Source organism: Bombyx mandarina, chromosome 13, assembly GCF_030267445.1.
Source record: "Bombyx mandarina strain Sakado chromosome 13, ASM3026744v2".
In the NCBI taxonomy this organism is placed as follows: domain Eukaryota; kingdom Metazoa; phylum Arthropoda; class Insecta; order Lepidoptera; family Bombycidae; genus Bombyx; species Bombyx mandarina.
In genome coordinates, this window is record NC_143220.1 from 9818753 (window position 1) to 9832875 (window position 14123).

The 14123-nt window shown below is 37.9% G+C and overlaps 1 protein-coding gene across 3 annotated transcripts in view; it reads left to right on the forward strand.

Annotated features, from left to right (window-relative positions):
- The window catches only part of alka (glycine receptor subunit alpha alkaliphile), a 69674-nt gene that overhangs the window by 33715 nt on the left and 21836 nt on the right, over nucleotides 1-14123 (forward strand). For all 3 annotated transcript variants that reach the window (XM_028175713.2, XM_028175714.2, XM_089732202.1), the window contains exons 3-5: nucleotides 6728-6804; nucleotides 9030-9129; nucleotides 11140-11294. In XM_028175713.2, the coding sequence (XP_028031514.2) occupies nucleotides 6728-6804; nucleotides 9030-9129; nucleotides 11140-11294 (332 nt within the window). The remainder of the gene's footprint in view (nucleotides 1-6727; nucleotides 6805-9029; nucleotides 9130-11139; nucleotides 11295-14123) is intronic.

A 14123-nucleotide genomic window follows, 5' to 3' on the forward strand; every position in this document is an offset into this window, starting at 1 on the left:
AGAGGGATAGACTGTTTTTATTGCTTAAATGGGTGGACGAGCTCACGGTCCCTCTGGTGTTAAGCGGTCACTGGAGCCCATGGACAACAACAAGGCAAATAGCGCTACCCCTTTGATACATGAATTCTGAATCTCAATTTTTATTATAAATTGGCTGTCCCACCCTTCAAACCCAACTAGGGGTACCTACCCATGCGGACTCTCAAGACGCCCTACCACTAGTAGTAGTAAATTATAATTTTTGCCGTAATAAGAAATGAGTAAACATTTGACGGCCGTCTGGTGTAGTGGTAAGTGACATGGTCACTACACAAGGGGGTCGCGGGTTCGAATCCCGCCAAGGGAAGATATTTGTATGATAAATATAAATGTCTTTTCCAAGGTTATGGATGTATATTAAATATATGTATGTGTATAATAAAAATCTTACATTTATTTCCGTTATCTGGTACCTGTAACACAAGTTCTTTACGAACTTATCACGGGACCAGTTAACGTGGCGTGATTGTTATTAAATATTTATTTATTATTTATTTATTTATTTATTTACGTTACGTACGTTATGCACGTATTTCATTAGAAGAATTAGTTTTTTTTTTTTTTTTTTTATGATTGAAAGATTACTGGTGGCCCGGAGGCCTTTCCAGTTTCACCAGGACACGTGGGCGAGCAAAGGCTCAGCCAGGAGGGGTGGGATTTGCTAACAGCTACCCGAGCGCCTCTGAAGGAGACCTAACAGCTCAAGAGTAGCTGCTTCGCGAATGAATCTACTACCGGATCGGAATCGCGACCCGCTGAGAAGATCCGGCGAGAACTCAGCGAGCTGATTCATGGGTTAGGTTGCACGGCGAACTCTTTGTCGAGTTCGACGAGTACGGTTACCGAGGTCCCTAAGCCTGCTCCTAGTGTTAGAGCTGAAGGCGTCTAATGCAAAGGTTATTGGATCTGATGGATCCGTAAGGACGTATCTAGGGCGTCGACGGTGACTGACTCCTGCGTGATCAGGATTCGGGGAGTAGTCAGCGGCGGCTACGATAAGGCGATTATCATGACGCATAGCCTTATCGAAGTATCGTTCCGACGCTGACTTCATGTATTTCTGGATAGATTCGAGGCCCAGGTCGTCGTGTAGGTCAACGTTCCTCACGAACCACGGAGCTCCGACGGCTAACCTGCAAAAGCGGGATTGTAAAGATTGGAGGGTGTCTATGTGTGTGCGGGCCACGTGAGCGAACACCACACTCGCGTAAGTCATGACGGGCCTAATGCAAGTTTTGTAAAGTGTCACCTTGTTCCGAAGGGACATTTTACTCCGCTTACAGATCATGGGGTAGAGTCTACCGAGAATAAACGCGGCACGGTCACGGACTGATTTTATATGCGGGCGGAATGTCATCGATGCATCCAGGGTAACGCCCAGGTACTTGACCTTCCTGGCCCAGGGTATGGGTTGTCTAAAGAGAGTAATCGGGGGTGTGAGATTCCTCCTCCTAATCCGGGAGGAAATCCGTGTGGAGCTTCCCCTCTGAAATAGCACCGCAGTACTTTTCGCTGGGTTGATGTCTATGCGCCATTTTCGGAACCACTGTCCTAGGGCTAGGGCTGCGCTCTGAAGCTTCTTCGCGATTAGGGACTTGTTTCTACTGGAATAGTAAACAGTCGTGTCGTCGGCGAATAAAGCTAAGAGAGAAGAATTAGTATCGCATCGCTCGCTCGATGCGAATGCCACTGGACGTTTTATTCTTTAACAGGTTAAGGACCGTAGCAGTCCCTGTGGGTGGATACTATTACTTTGCCAAAACCAAATTAGCGGTCCCTTGGGACCGCCGCAACGCGGGCCACCATGGCTCATCTAGGCTAGTAGTTATAACATGTTGAAGGGGGAATATTGGACAATATAATAAAAAAACTAAAAGTAGGAATAGCTTATTTGAGTAATTCTTTATCCATGCATTTAATTACTTTTGGCAAAAATCGCAAAAATCTTGGTCCTTAACCTGTTAAATCATGACGATATCATAATTATTATTACAGATCAAAGTGATTACAATTTGCATAAGAACTGAGCAACGACTTCGGGACTAAACACTTAAATAGTGTATTTTGGGCAATATAGTAAAATGATTGTATTTGTGACAAAATTTTGTGGCCAACTTGAGACAGAACTCATCAAAAATGGGAAAATAGGTGTTGATGATACTCACAGGCTTCGTATCCAAAGTACAGCAAAATAAAAAGCTAAGTCACAACAAATTGTTGAGCTCAACGACGTTAAATAATTATTTATGAATCGCTAGCACGAATAAAAGCGGTACAGATCAACATACTCCGAGACTATTTATCAAACGTCCCATTAATTATTTACAATGTGCTTTTGAATGTGTTGAATTGAATTTCATGAATATTTTATTAATCAGTAACTATAATAACATTTAGAAATTTCATATTCTCTTGACAATTAATAACTAAAATAGCGGTGCTACAATGTGCATTATGTAAAAACGCTTAATATATAAACGTTCTTTTAAGATTGCGGCTCTGATCTCCAAGGTGAGCGCACTCATCTATTTATCATTCGAAATTCAATGACCACAAATTGGATTTTCCTGTCTATCGCAGTCACTACAGGATACAAAACAAGTATACCCAAATACCAATTATCTTTGACTCCGATTGGGACTAGCGATAAGAGGTCAAATTTCAAATATCTTCCAAGTTGGGACGCAAAAATTTTCCGTCCAAAGAAATGGACGGAAAAATTATATTCAACGGTACAGGCAGTACTACCATTAATTACGCAAAATTGTAGTTTCGGGCGTTTGATTTTCATTACACGATGTTATTATTTTATCTGGGCTTTGTCTTGTCTTGCGTCTTGTTATAAATGAAGAAATAAATGAAATGAATTCCGACATCTTTTGTTTATTACTTGTCTCCTATAGAAATGCAATTTTGGAATATTTTTAATATGACTTGTGACCGATGTGTGTTATTAAGTTTTAAAATATATATACACATGAAACAGATGTGGATGTTTACATATATATAGTACATATGTTTACATATATTATTATGTTACTTTTTTTGTAAAATTAAATTTATATATTTATTTTTTCTTTGTTCACTTTCTATTCAAATGTAATTTTGATAATGGAATCTTGCTTTTTTTATAATACCTATTATATTTTTTATTTTATTATAAATTTGTTTTGTACCGAATACATAAATAACCAAACAAAAACACGCCAAAGCACGGTGTCTTGCTATTATTTATTACTTTATCAAAATTTCATCAAAGATTAATAATGAGAAGCAGCTGCTTTTGATGCCAGGGATCAGCAATACTTAATAAATCGTTCGGTCACCTCAAGTATATTTTGAGATGAACTAATTAATACTATATTTGAAGAAGCATAAAGAAAAACTGAAGAGAAAATATTAATTAAAAGGGTCTGACTGCGTTAACAATGAAATATAAACTTATGAATGTGTTGTGGGTATTTGTTGTATTTGGGATGTGTTAGTAGAAGAGTGCATTATGTTATGGCCAATGTAAGTAGACGAGACACTAGGTAATGGACATCAGCAAATACTAGGGACACAGCCAGTGGCGGATTTGCAGTCTCGGCCGCCCTAGGCGCCAAGCCATCAGCCGCCCCTTTCTCAGCATCCACCATATAGACTACATAATGAAATTACTTTATTGCCAACTTTTATCTAAATAGATTTATAAATTTAGGAAAAAAAAATAGTTTTATTTCACAAGTTGTTACAACTAGTTATTTAAGGATGCGGTATAGAGTGTACCATGCAGTAGGTACAGTTCGCCCGCCATACGTTAAAATAAGTTTTCTAACACGATTGGGGCCGCCCCTAAATCTGGCCGCCCTAGGCCCGGGCCTACCGGGCCTTAGGGTAAATCCGCCACTGGACACAGCCAAGTCGCTGCCTAATATTAAAATGCAAATTGAATTCATCGTACTCAAAATATGATAAACAAGTAACCAATACGTACTCGACAAATGTTCACGATTGACTTCCACGGTGAAGGAATAACATCGTGTTATTAAAAATGAAACCCGCAAAATTATAATTTGCGTAATTACTGGTGGTAGGACCTCTTGTGAGTACGCGCGGGTAGGTACCACCGCCCTGCCTATTTCTGCCGTGAAGCAGTAATGCGTTTCGGTTTGAAGGGTGGGGCAGCCGTTGTAACTATACTTGATACCTTAGAACTTATATCTCAAGGTGGGTGGTGCATTTACGTCGTAGATGTCTATGGGCTCCAGTAACCACTTAACTCAGGTAGGCTGTGAGCTCGTCCAACCATCTAGCAATAAAAATAAATAAAAAAAAACCAAAATCATAGGTTTAATAATTAATGTGGCTAGAGTATTTACATAATTTCATTCATTACTGAACATAGCTTTGTTAAATCGTAAATCTAATCAGTTCAACTTAGATTAAACATCTAAACAAATTAAAGATCGGTTGATTTAAAACGTAAACAAACTTACCGTACGCTAGTATCACTTTTTATTTTTTCTTAACTAACTCCCTCATCTTCTCCTAACTATATTGAATATGCGTGGGATACGCTCCCACTGTGCCTCTTTCTACCACGATCTTGCCATTATTGTAAAGGAACTGAGCTTTCAGCCCCTTTTTATGGTGGGCATCAGGTTGTAGTATCTTAAGGCTCCGAGAAATGCTAATCGTTAGAGAGAGAGAGAGAGAATGAGAGATTACCCTCCTGGCTAAGCTTTTGCTCGCCCGCCGGTCCTAATAAATCTGAAAAGGCATCCAGGTCACCAGTAAACCTTCGATCATTAAAAAAGAGTCCCAGCATATAGGATGATGATGAGATGTTTCAACCTCCCCACCAGTTTCAACCTCGCTACCAAAAGCTGTCGTGTATTATGGTGGGATAGCTCATCATCATCTCAGCCTATCCTCTGGCCACTGCTGAATATAGATAAGCCTATTCCTACGTTCTAATTATCCCCCATTGGAATAATTACGATGTAGGTATTGTCGAAGTGCCCGAGTCTACGTTACTTCTCGAAACTTGTTCGTAACGTGTTGGGGTAGTTCGGCTCGACAGTCAATTCATTTCTCCTAATGGAAGGAAATTTAAAACAACCATACAATAAACAAAACTTAGCTAGAATATAATTAAATGTTTCCAGCTGTCTCGTACGGGTATTACTATAACTTTCAGTTTTACGAACTTAATAGCTGTAGAACATGCAAGCCTGCTAAAATAGCTTTGGCTTTGTTGGCACTAAAACAATTTCTATTGACGTCATACGATATTAACAATATGTTAATCAATTCCTATTGCTACTACATAAAGTCCATTTTGCACTGCGCTGCTGAACTTATACGGTAATTATGGTATTTGCCAGAAACATAAGCAATGTCTGTAAGTGTGGACTGGTGAAGTTCTTATACTATTTACGTATGTTTGTTATATATTATATTATTCGAGTAAGGTGGCATTTAGTTTAGATGAGTAATTTTAATGGCTACGATTACCAGGCAACGAGATTAGTACCCCTTAACCCACTGAGCTTCTCGCCGGATGTTCTCAGTGGGTCGCGATTCCGATCTGGTAATAGATTCAGCGAAGCACTGCTGTTGCTAGGGCCAGTGTTAGCAATTCTGTCAGGTTGAGCCTGTGAGCTTAACTATCGGTCCGTGCGCAGTTGAAACAGCTTCTTAGGCTACCAACGATTAGGTAAGGGAAATATAAAAAAATATATAAGACCCCAATCATCGAATGAATGACACCACTAACCTTGAGATCTAAGAGGAGGAATTGTGAATTGAAATACTGTCTTCGTACATCATTCATTCCGTGTTAAAACCTAGTCTAGATTTTGTTACTGAATCGTCTAGCATACTTTTTGACGTCTTCTAATCTGTGCTCTTAACATTATTTTATTCTCTGTCAAATGAGATTAACTTATCAATCTTTAGTTAAATGTCTTGTCATGACTCTAAAAGCTATCTCAGGAATTGGTTTTTGATCGCTTATATTTCACATTTGAATCCGTTCACGTGATTTATGGTGTTTCGGATTTATTATTCCTATTAAAATATCTAAGCCATATGTTGTTTTTTTCTCTGTATTGACGTTTTACAATTGAGGATTTAGCTCAAATTATTTATATAAAAGAAATTGTCTACTAACTGACAGCCATTAATTAAACTAAATGATAAATTCAGTATATAATTAATATATTTTGAATAAACGATCCTCTTTGATTCTAATCCTTAAAGCAATTTATATTTAATACCTTAATTTTTTTGTGGGTTATAGCGAAAAATTTGTAGACAATTACCAAACACTACACTGTTGTTTATGTGTTAACCAATAAAACGTTCCATTTTGAAGAGCTTGAAACTAGGATCTTATCTTGTGTTACGAGATATGAAAAAGTCCACTTAGGATCGAAATCCCAAACTATTTTAGCAAAAATTTACTAAGACGTGGAATCGAGTCCGGATCCCGAGGTACTGTATTCCAAGTCAAATATCCAAAAATCTTCGAGACCATCGAATCATTGATCAAACTTATAAATTTCATATCGTGATATAATAATGGGCAGGGTATTAAATTTGCTTGTTAGCGAAATAGTTTGAGGGAAGATTAAAATATCCAATCAACGGAATGCTCAGATAATGCGCTACAAATGCATGATAAGCAAAATTTTTGTTTCAGGCTTTGCAATGATGTTGCTTCAAAGCGGAATCACACTTTGAAGCCCAGGGTTGTTCTTCCTGAAAACTATGTTAAAGGTGAGCTTCACTAGCGTAGGTAATTACTTTTATTGTGGAATTAGCTGTAACCGTAAATATTAAATCAGAGAGTAAACTACATAGCTCCTGGCACCCATTTTCTTAGAATTTTGCGTAACGAATTTTTTAAATCATAAAAATGCATTTTTACGATATAATTGTACTTATGATGGCTTAAGACTAGTAATGTGCTAATGCATTTTTCATCCTTAAACCTCCCCTAGTATGATTTACATTGTTGATAATCGCGTTTCGGTTTGAAGGGCGGCACAGCCGTTGTAACTATACTGAGTCCTTAGAACTTATATCTCAAGGTGGGTGGTGCATTTACGTTGTAGATGTTTATGGGCTGCCAGTAACCACTTAACATCAGGTGTTCTGTGAGTCCGAGAAAAATGTCTCGTAGAAGTAGAAATAATTGTAATGTCTTTCATTTCCTCGCGTCGTTTCCTCACAGCTGAGGGTCGTGACCATCATATTTTGACAGGATTTTACTTATTGCAATGTCCCTCCAGCGCCTCCGATCATTGACCACATGAAGGGCTTCGTGGAATGGGATCTCTAGTGCGCTAGTGTGTCACCTAGTCGGACTGCGCCCGCGCGGGCTCTTTCCCTCGATCTTCCCTGTCGCGAATAGTCTCTATAGGCTATCGGGCGTTTTCCGAGCAATATGACCGAAGTACTCGAGTGCACGGCGAAGGCAGAGTGTAGACAGCATTGTCTTGATCTATAGTTGGTGCAAGATAGACACATTGGTTCTCTTCGCTGTCCAAGGTATCCGGAGCATTATTCTTTAAGGAATAAATGTCTTTAGGGAGAGCTTATATCTGTTGCGGATGTGTTAAAGCATTAAGCAGTAGAGCTGAAGAGGTGTGTGTCCATTTATAAATATTATTATAATCAAAGTGAGATCTTCTGATATGGCATAACTGTCGAATTCTAAAATATCTTTAATTCATGATGTAGTAATATACGACATCTAAATTGTTACTTGATTGCTTTTTCAGTTGCAGTCTTCGAGTTAAAATATATCCAATATACAATATTGAGATATTAATTTTCAATCTCTTTGAAGAAATCTTGGAAATATATTTAAAATTACTATCCCAAAGTTTATTGAAAAATACAATATTAAAATAAATGAAATTGAATGTCTGAAATTTTTTTTAAAGTTGAAACCTTGGTTTACCAGTCTAATGGTTAATAATAAAGATACTCACGTAGTTCACATATCTAGACACTCTATTTTAATTTTTATTTTTTTATTGCTTAGATGGTTGGACGAGCTTACAGCCCACCTGGTGTTAAGTGGTTACTGGAGCCCATAGACATCCACAACGTAAATGCGCCACCCATCTTGAGATATAAGTTCTAAGGTCTCAAGTATAGTTACAACGGCTGCCCCACCCTTCAAACCGAAACGCATTACTGCTTCACGGCAGAAATAGGCAGGGTGGTGGTACCCACCCGTGCGGACTCACAAGAGGTCCTACGACCAGTAATTACGCAAATTATAATTTTGCGGGTTTCACTTTTATTACACGATGTTATTCCTTCACCGTGGAAATCAATCGTGAACATTTGTAACAAATTTTAAATCTTCTTCGGCTTGTGTTTGATGTTGCCATAATTGCTACGTGCAAATTGCTAATTGCAAGTATCTTGCTAATTTATCTTGCAAAATAACTGCTGCCATACTTATTATGAGCCGTTCAACTCAGAAAACAATTTAATACAATATACTACGTAATAAAGATTTTTGGATCGCACTATATAACGCCGAAGGAAATAAGCTGTACGTCGCCAAATTCTGAGTGGCCAACAAACGCTTATGATACAATATATTTTTTTTACCAAAAATTCAACTAAAAAGAAAGAGAAGAATTTTTTTCAAATACCTATATATAGATATACTCGTGGTGAGAGACGAAAAGATATTGCGGAAATTTAAAAATATTTTGAAAGGTTAGTCATAAAATTTTCCTTGCGAATACTTGAAACTGAAATAATTGAAGTTGGATAGCCATGTTTTTTATTACTAATAAGCTTAAGTGAAGTATGTGGTGGGTATTCATAGAATATGGCGATTACGGCACCTCTGAACAGTGACGTCATTGTTCAAAAGTTCAAGTACTTCTTAAGATTATAAATGTTATGTTTGTTGATTAAAATAGTAATAAAGATTTGAGATTTTATAATTAATTTAAAAAATTAAATCGTTGCAGAGATGCGACCTCCAGCTCGGAAGGGGCAGCCTGTCATCGTGGAGTTCAGTATATATGTTGTTGATGTGAACTCTATCAATGTCGAAGATATGGATTTCCGGTACGTGGAATTTTTTAATAAAAGTATATCTGCGGCCTAGTCGAGTACCACTTTATATCAGGTGGGCCATAAATTCGTTCGGTTATCTATGAAATAATTGTTTTATAAATTTTGCGGGTTTTATTATCATTACACAATGTTGATCTCGTATTGTGACGGTAGTAGTGAACACATTGTGTTAGATACATTTTCCCCTTTCATATGGTGCAGGTGCTGACCGGGCATGAATGCTTCGGGAAGTACCTGCACCGGATAGGAACTGAGCTGACGTCGAGATGCCACCATTGGACATGAGCACGGTGGAGTATATAGTCGCTATGCTCTGCCCCGCTTGGGAGGTTCAGCGCCGTGTCCTGGTCGCAAAGATAGAAGTAGACTTGTCACTGCCTGGCGTTGTGGCGTCAATGTTTGACGGCGACGAGTCCTGGAAGGCTATGCTCAACTTCGGCGAGTGCCCTACCTCGCATAACGAAGTGGTGCGGCGGCGGGGCGAGTGAGGAAAAGCTCTCTTCACTACGCAGAAATCGGCCGCCGCCGAGCAGGGGATCGGGACCGGACCCCTAAGAGCTTCGGGTTCCACCCGCTTTGTGTGGGGAGGGACCCAGGCTTGGGGCGGAAAGTGCAGCTCGGCGTCATCAAGACGAGCTTCGGGCCCGTCGACCGAGAGAACCGGTGGTCGTGTCCCCGACGACTGCCATCCGATGTTTGGGGGACAGCAGGATGGATGTAATATGCTCTGCGTTGACCTTGTCCCGCCATCTCAATGACCCCGACTGGGCTCCGGCCCGGTCCGGGCGGCGGCTGTGAGTGGCAGGAGATTTTGGTGAGGATAAACTCCCACATACCCGCCGGCCGGTGGGAATCCGGTGATTTTTTCCAGTACAAAAAATATACATATTTCCACCGGCAGGAAGAAGTGCTGCCTATTCATGACGAAAATCCCATCCCGCTGGATTACTCTTTCAGCCAAAATTTCATTCAAATTTCAGTCAAAATATATTTTGACCATTGAATAAAAACGTTTTTTACTTATGTTTTATAAAAAAATAAATTAAGATAGTTGAGCAAGATAAACAAAATTATTTGCAGTTAGAAGTCTGGAAAATTTCGTGATAGCTTTGAACTTCAATATAAACTAGACGTTTGGCAGATCAGATTACTATAATGATTAGGGGCTACGGTCTCCTAGATTTCGTTTAATATTTAAAGTTTTTATTTCAATTACACATATTTTAAAATACATTTTAAATAGAATTCTTTTAATTGGAATATTGGCTGAATTGCTGGCGCAGACGCTGAGGCCCGTGGACATAATGTTACAAACAACCGTTCACTTTAAAATTTGATTTTGAAATTCTGAATCAATTGGACCGACATTTAACCATCTATACTAGTTTGGAGTATGATTATTTGTTGGACAGAAGTAAGTGTTGGCCGGGCTTTTTCTGCTTTACCGAAACAAATAGCCAAACTTGAGTGCTCGGATGGGAAGAGCGAACCCATATTGCTACACGGTAGAAACTCGAATTTACTACCGATATCGAATGCAGTTTCACAGCTGACAAGATTTAGTTCAAAATTTAGGGAATCTGGTTTTATATACGAAGTAAGCTAACGAAGAATTCTAATTACTAGATAGGTAATTGGTGTATTAACAGAGATGCTGGTTGAATTTTTTAACTTAAGTCTTAAACGTAAATTACAATTGTTATATCCAGAACTATTTATATTTTCAAATCTTCGAATTGGTCTTTCGAGGATTTCAATTATGTTCAAAATAAATTTGAATTTCAAAATGGTCTTACAATAAATTTCGGGTACGCTCATTGATTAATTATTTAATTACAATTATAGCGCTTGCTCTAATACCTAAGTAGCTTATTACTAGTTCCATAATTTTCCTTTGTTTGCGAAGCTTATATAAAATAAGTATTTCAATTACTTCTTAGAATTTTGTGTTGTAAATTTGTGGACAGTCTAAATAAATGTTAGCATAATGTTCTTTTTCAGTGTGGATATGTTCATAAGACAGACTTGGAGCGAGAGTCGGCTGCAGCTGCCCGAAGATATATTTGAAGAGGGAGACGACCACGTCACCCTGCCTCCAGAATTCTTCGACAATCTGTGGCATCCCGATCCTTATTTCTTGAACTCAAAAGTGACCGGTAATTCTCATTTTAATTTAAAAATATATTGAAAGGATCATTAAAATTTTAGGCTTGTATGCTTTAGCACTACAAAACATAAGAGCTAATTTTAGCAAAACAGCTATCAATGTTAGTTTTATAAATGGCCAATTCAATTGAGATACGGTCTATATAATAATAAATGATTTTAACTAAAAATTATTTAGCTGTTACAAGTTTTGTGTATGTATTTGTTAGAACACAAAACTCAATTGCGTCAAACCGACCAAGCACAATGCTATTGTTATTATCTATGATAATGTTATTCAACTGCACATAATAAGTTGATGCGTGAGCGAAATTTCGCAAATGACAAGTCTAGACTGACTACCAAAGTAAACAATTCAAGTTGTTTACTGCACGTATTCTTCGAGAAAGCACTAATTAAAGTTGTCTAACCGAGCAACTATAATTTAGTTGTCTAGACGTGAAAGAATGTCGCGATGAAAACTCATCAGCGATAGTTAAGGCACACCCTATTAAATTTACAACTAGACTAGTCATTAATATTAACCCTTCACCATCTTGTCTGAGAACCTCGCAAATTCTGTGGGTTATCATAATTTCTTGTTTCTCAATGTACACTAACGGCTAAAACGGTTACTTAAAGGGCTCAATTTCTGGGTCGCTTTGACGAATCCCAGCGGATCGGTATCCAATGGTACGATTTTTCTAATTATTGTTCAGAAGTATTCTTCAATTTCACTCATTCTTCTAAGCATTAAAGTAGATGGAAGCTTTTCATGTAAAACTTAATATAGCCTTTTTCTTTTGATGATGTTTGACATATATCTGGAAACTGAAGTTGTCGTGGCGTAAAAGATAAGACGACCGGTGTATTCGTATCTAGCGACGCAACGGTGTTCGCATCCCGCAGGCTGGTACCCTCTAAGCAGCTCTCTCTCTTCCCAGCTATTTATCCCACATGGTGGTGGGGTCAGCTTTCCTAACTTTACTTCTCCACTTCGCTCTGTCTTCGACATCCTCGTCAGCAACATTGCATTCTCTCTTGTCCTTCAGCACTACGTCCCTCCACCTTGCCTTGAGTCTGCCTCTAGGTCTCCGACGGGGGAGGTCGAGCAGTAGCGCCAAATTTCCGACGTAGTCAGGTGGCTTCCTTTTCACGTGACTGGCTGGTACCAACTATTCTAGTGAAATACTAACTTAAAAATGTTCACGACTAAACTCTGTAACTATACTGAGACCTTAGAACTTATATATCAAGGTGGATGGCACATTTACGTTGTAAATGTCTATGGGCTCCAGTAATCACTTAACACCAGGTGGGTTGTGAGCTCGTCTACCCATCTAAGCAATAACAATAAAATTAAAAAACTACTCTATTAGCTTATGCGGCAAGCCAAATAAACTATGCATCAAAATTTCGTCATTGAAAGATATAATTTCGATACCTTAAACAAAATGTTTAGGTATCTACTTCCTAAATGGTTTGTAGTCTTTTTTTTTTTTTTTAATTAATATACTTATTTTAGTAACTCTTACAGGCGATAAAAATAAATGTATATTTATGAAAAGCTGTCGACTGTATTGAAAGCGTTCATGTTTTGGCGTATTTTATCTTATAAAATACTTATAATACTTCTTAAATAGCTAGTACATTCAGTGAGTTTACATAATCTCATATAAATATTCTGATTACACAAAAAACTTGCTTTCTGTAAAATCGGTTTACGGACGTGATAACGACATAGAGTAACATTGATGAAAAATCGCATACTTTTATAAATTGAAATTGAATGATTATCACTGAATTATCATTATTTTGTATAACACAATACAGCCTTAGGTAGAACGTGACACTTTTTAGTGCGCGCAGCCGGTGTTCATCGATTTCTATGGCGATAACACGTCAAAAATATTAAAAAATTTAGTGTGGAACAGGTGCGATTTGTTTCGACTATGCTGCCGATTCCTAATCCAAAAAGATGTGCTGTGTGATTTAGTTAATATAAGCGTCATTCTGTTACTATATAATATATATTAATACGTGAAGCAAAAACTTTGTATCTCTTTTTACGAAAATTGCGTGGACGGAGGAATATGAAATTTTCCACACTTATAGAGAATATAGAGAAGAAGTGCACAATGCTAATATTTTTTTTAAATAATGCATGAAAGATAAATTAAATCAGTAAAGAAAACATTACACACACTACATACCATGTATTTGACGCACACACGCATGCATACTATTTATTGTCAAACTTTTGTTCTTGACGTTTGTGGTCAAATTGAGAATAGATTAAATTTTGTTTGTCTTTGTTAATATTTTTTATAGTGTAGTCTTAGCGAAATTTGTGATTATAGAAGTATAAAATACAATCATAATAGTGTACAAACTTACAATTCCAATTAATTATAGTCGAATTTCGACTACTGCTGGACCTCTAGTAATATTAACATACTAATTTTATTAAACACTATATGAATCACAAACGAAATCAATAAGCGAAAACAAAACCGGAATCGGTTCTATTTCTTCATTTTCTTTACCTTATCCCACTAGGTGGGATCGGCACAGCTAATTTTTCTTTTCCATTCTCTCCTATCAGCCGTCATCTCAACACTCACTCATCTCTCTCTCATATCGTCATTCACACACCCATCCATGTCTTCTTCGGTTGACTTCTTCCCCCTCTACCTTGCACTACCATTTCCATACATCTCCTAGACACATGTATCCTCTCTCTGTGCATCACCTGTCCATACCACGCTAACCGTCCGCTCTTTAATTTGTTAATTGCCGGGGCTACTTTCACACTTCCTCTGATATTATACTTATTCCGT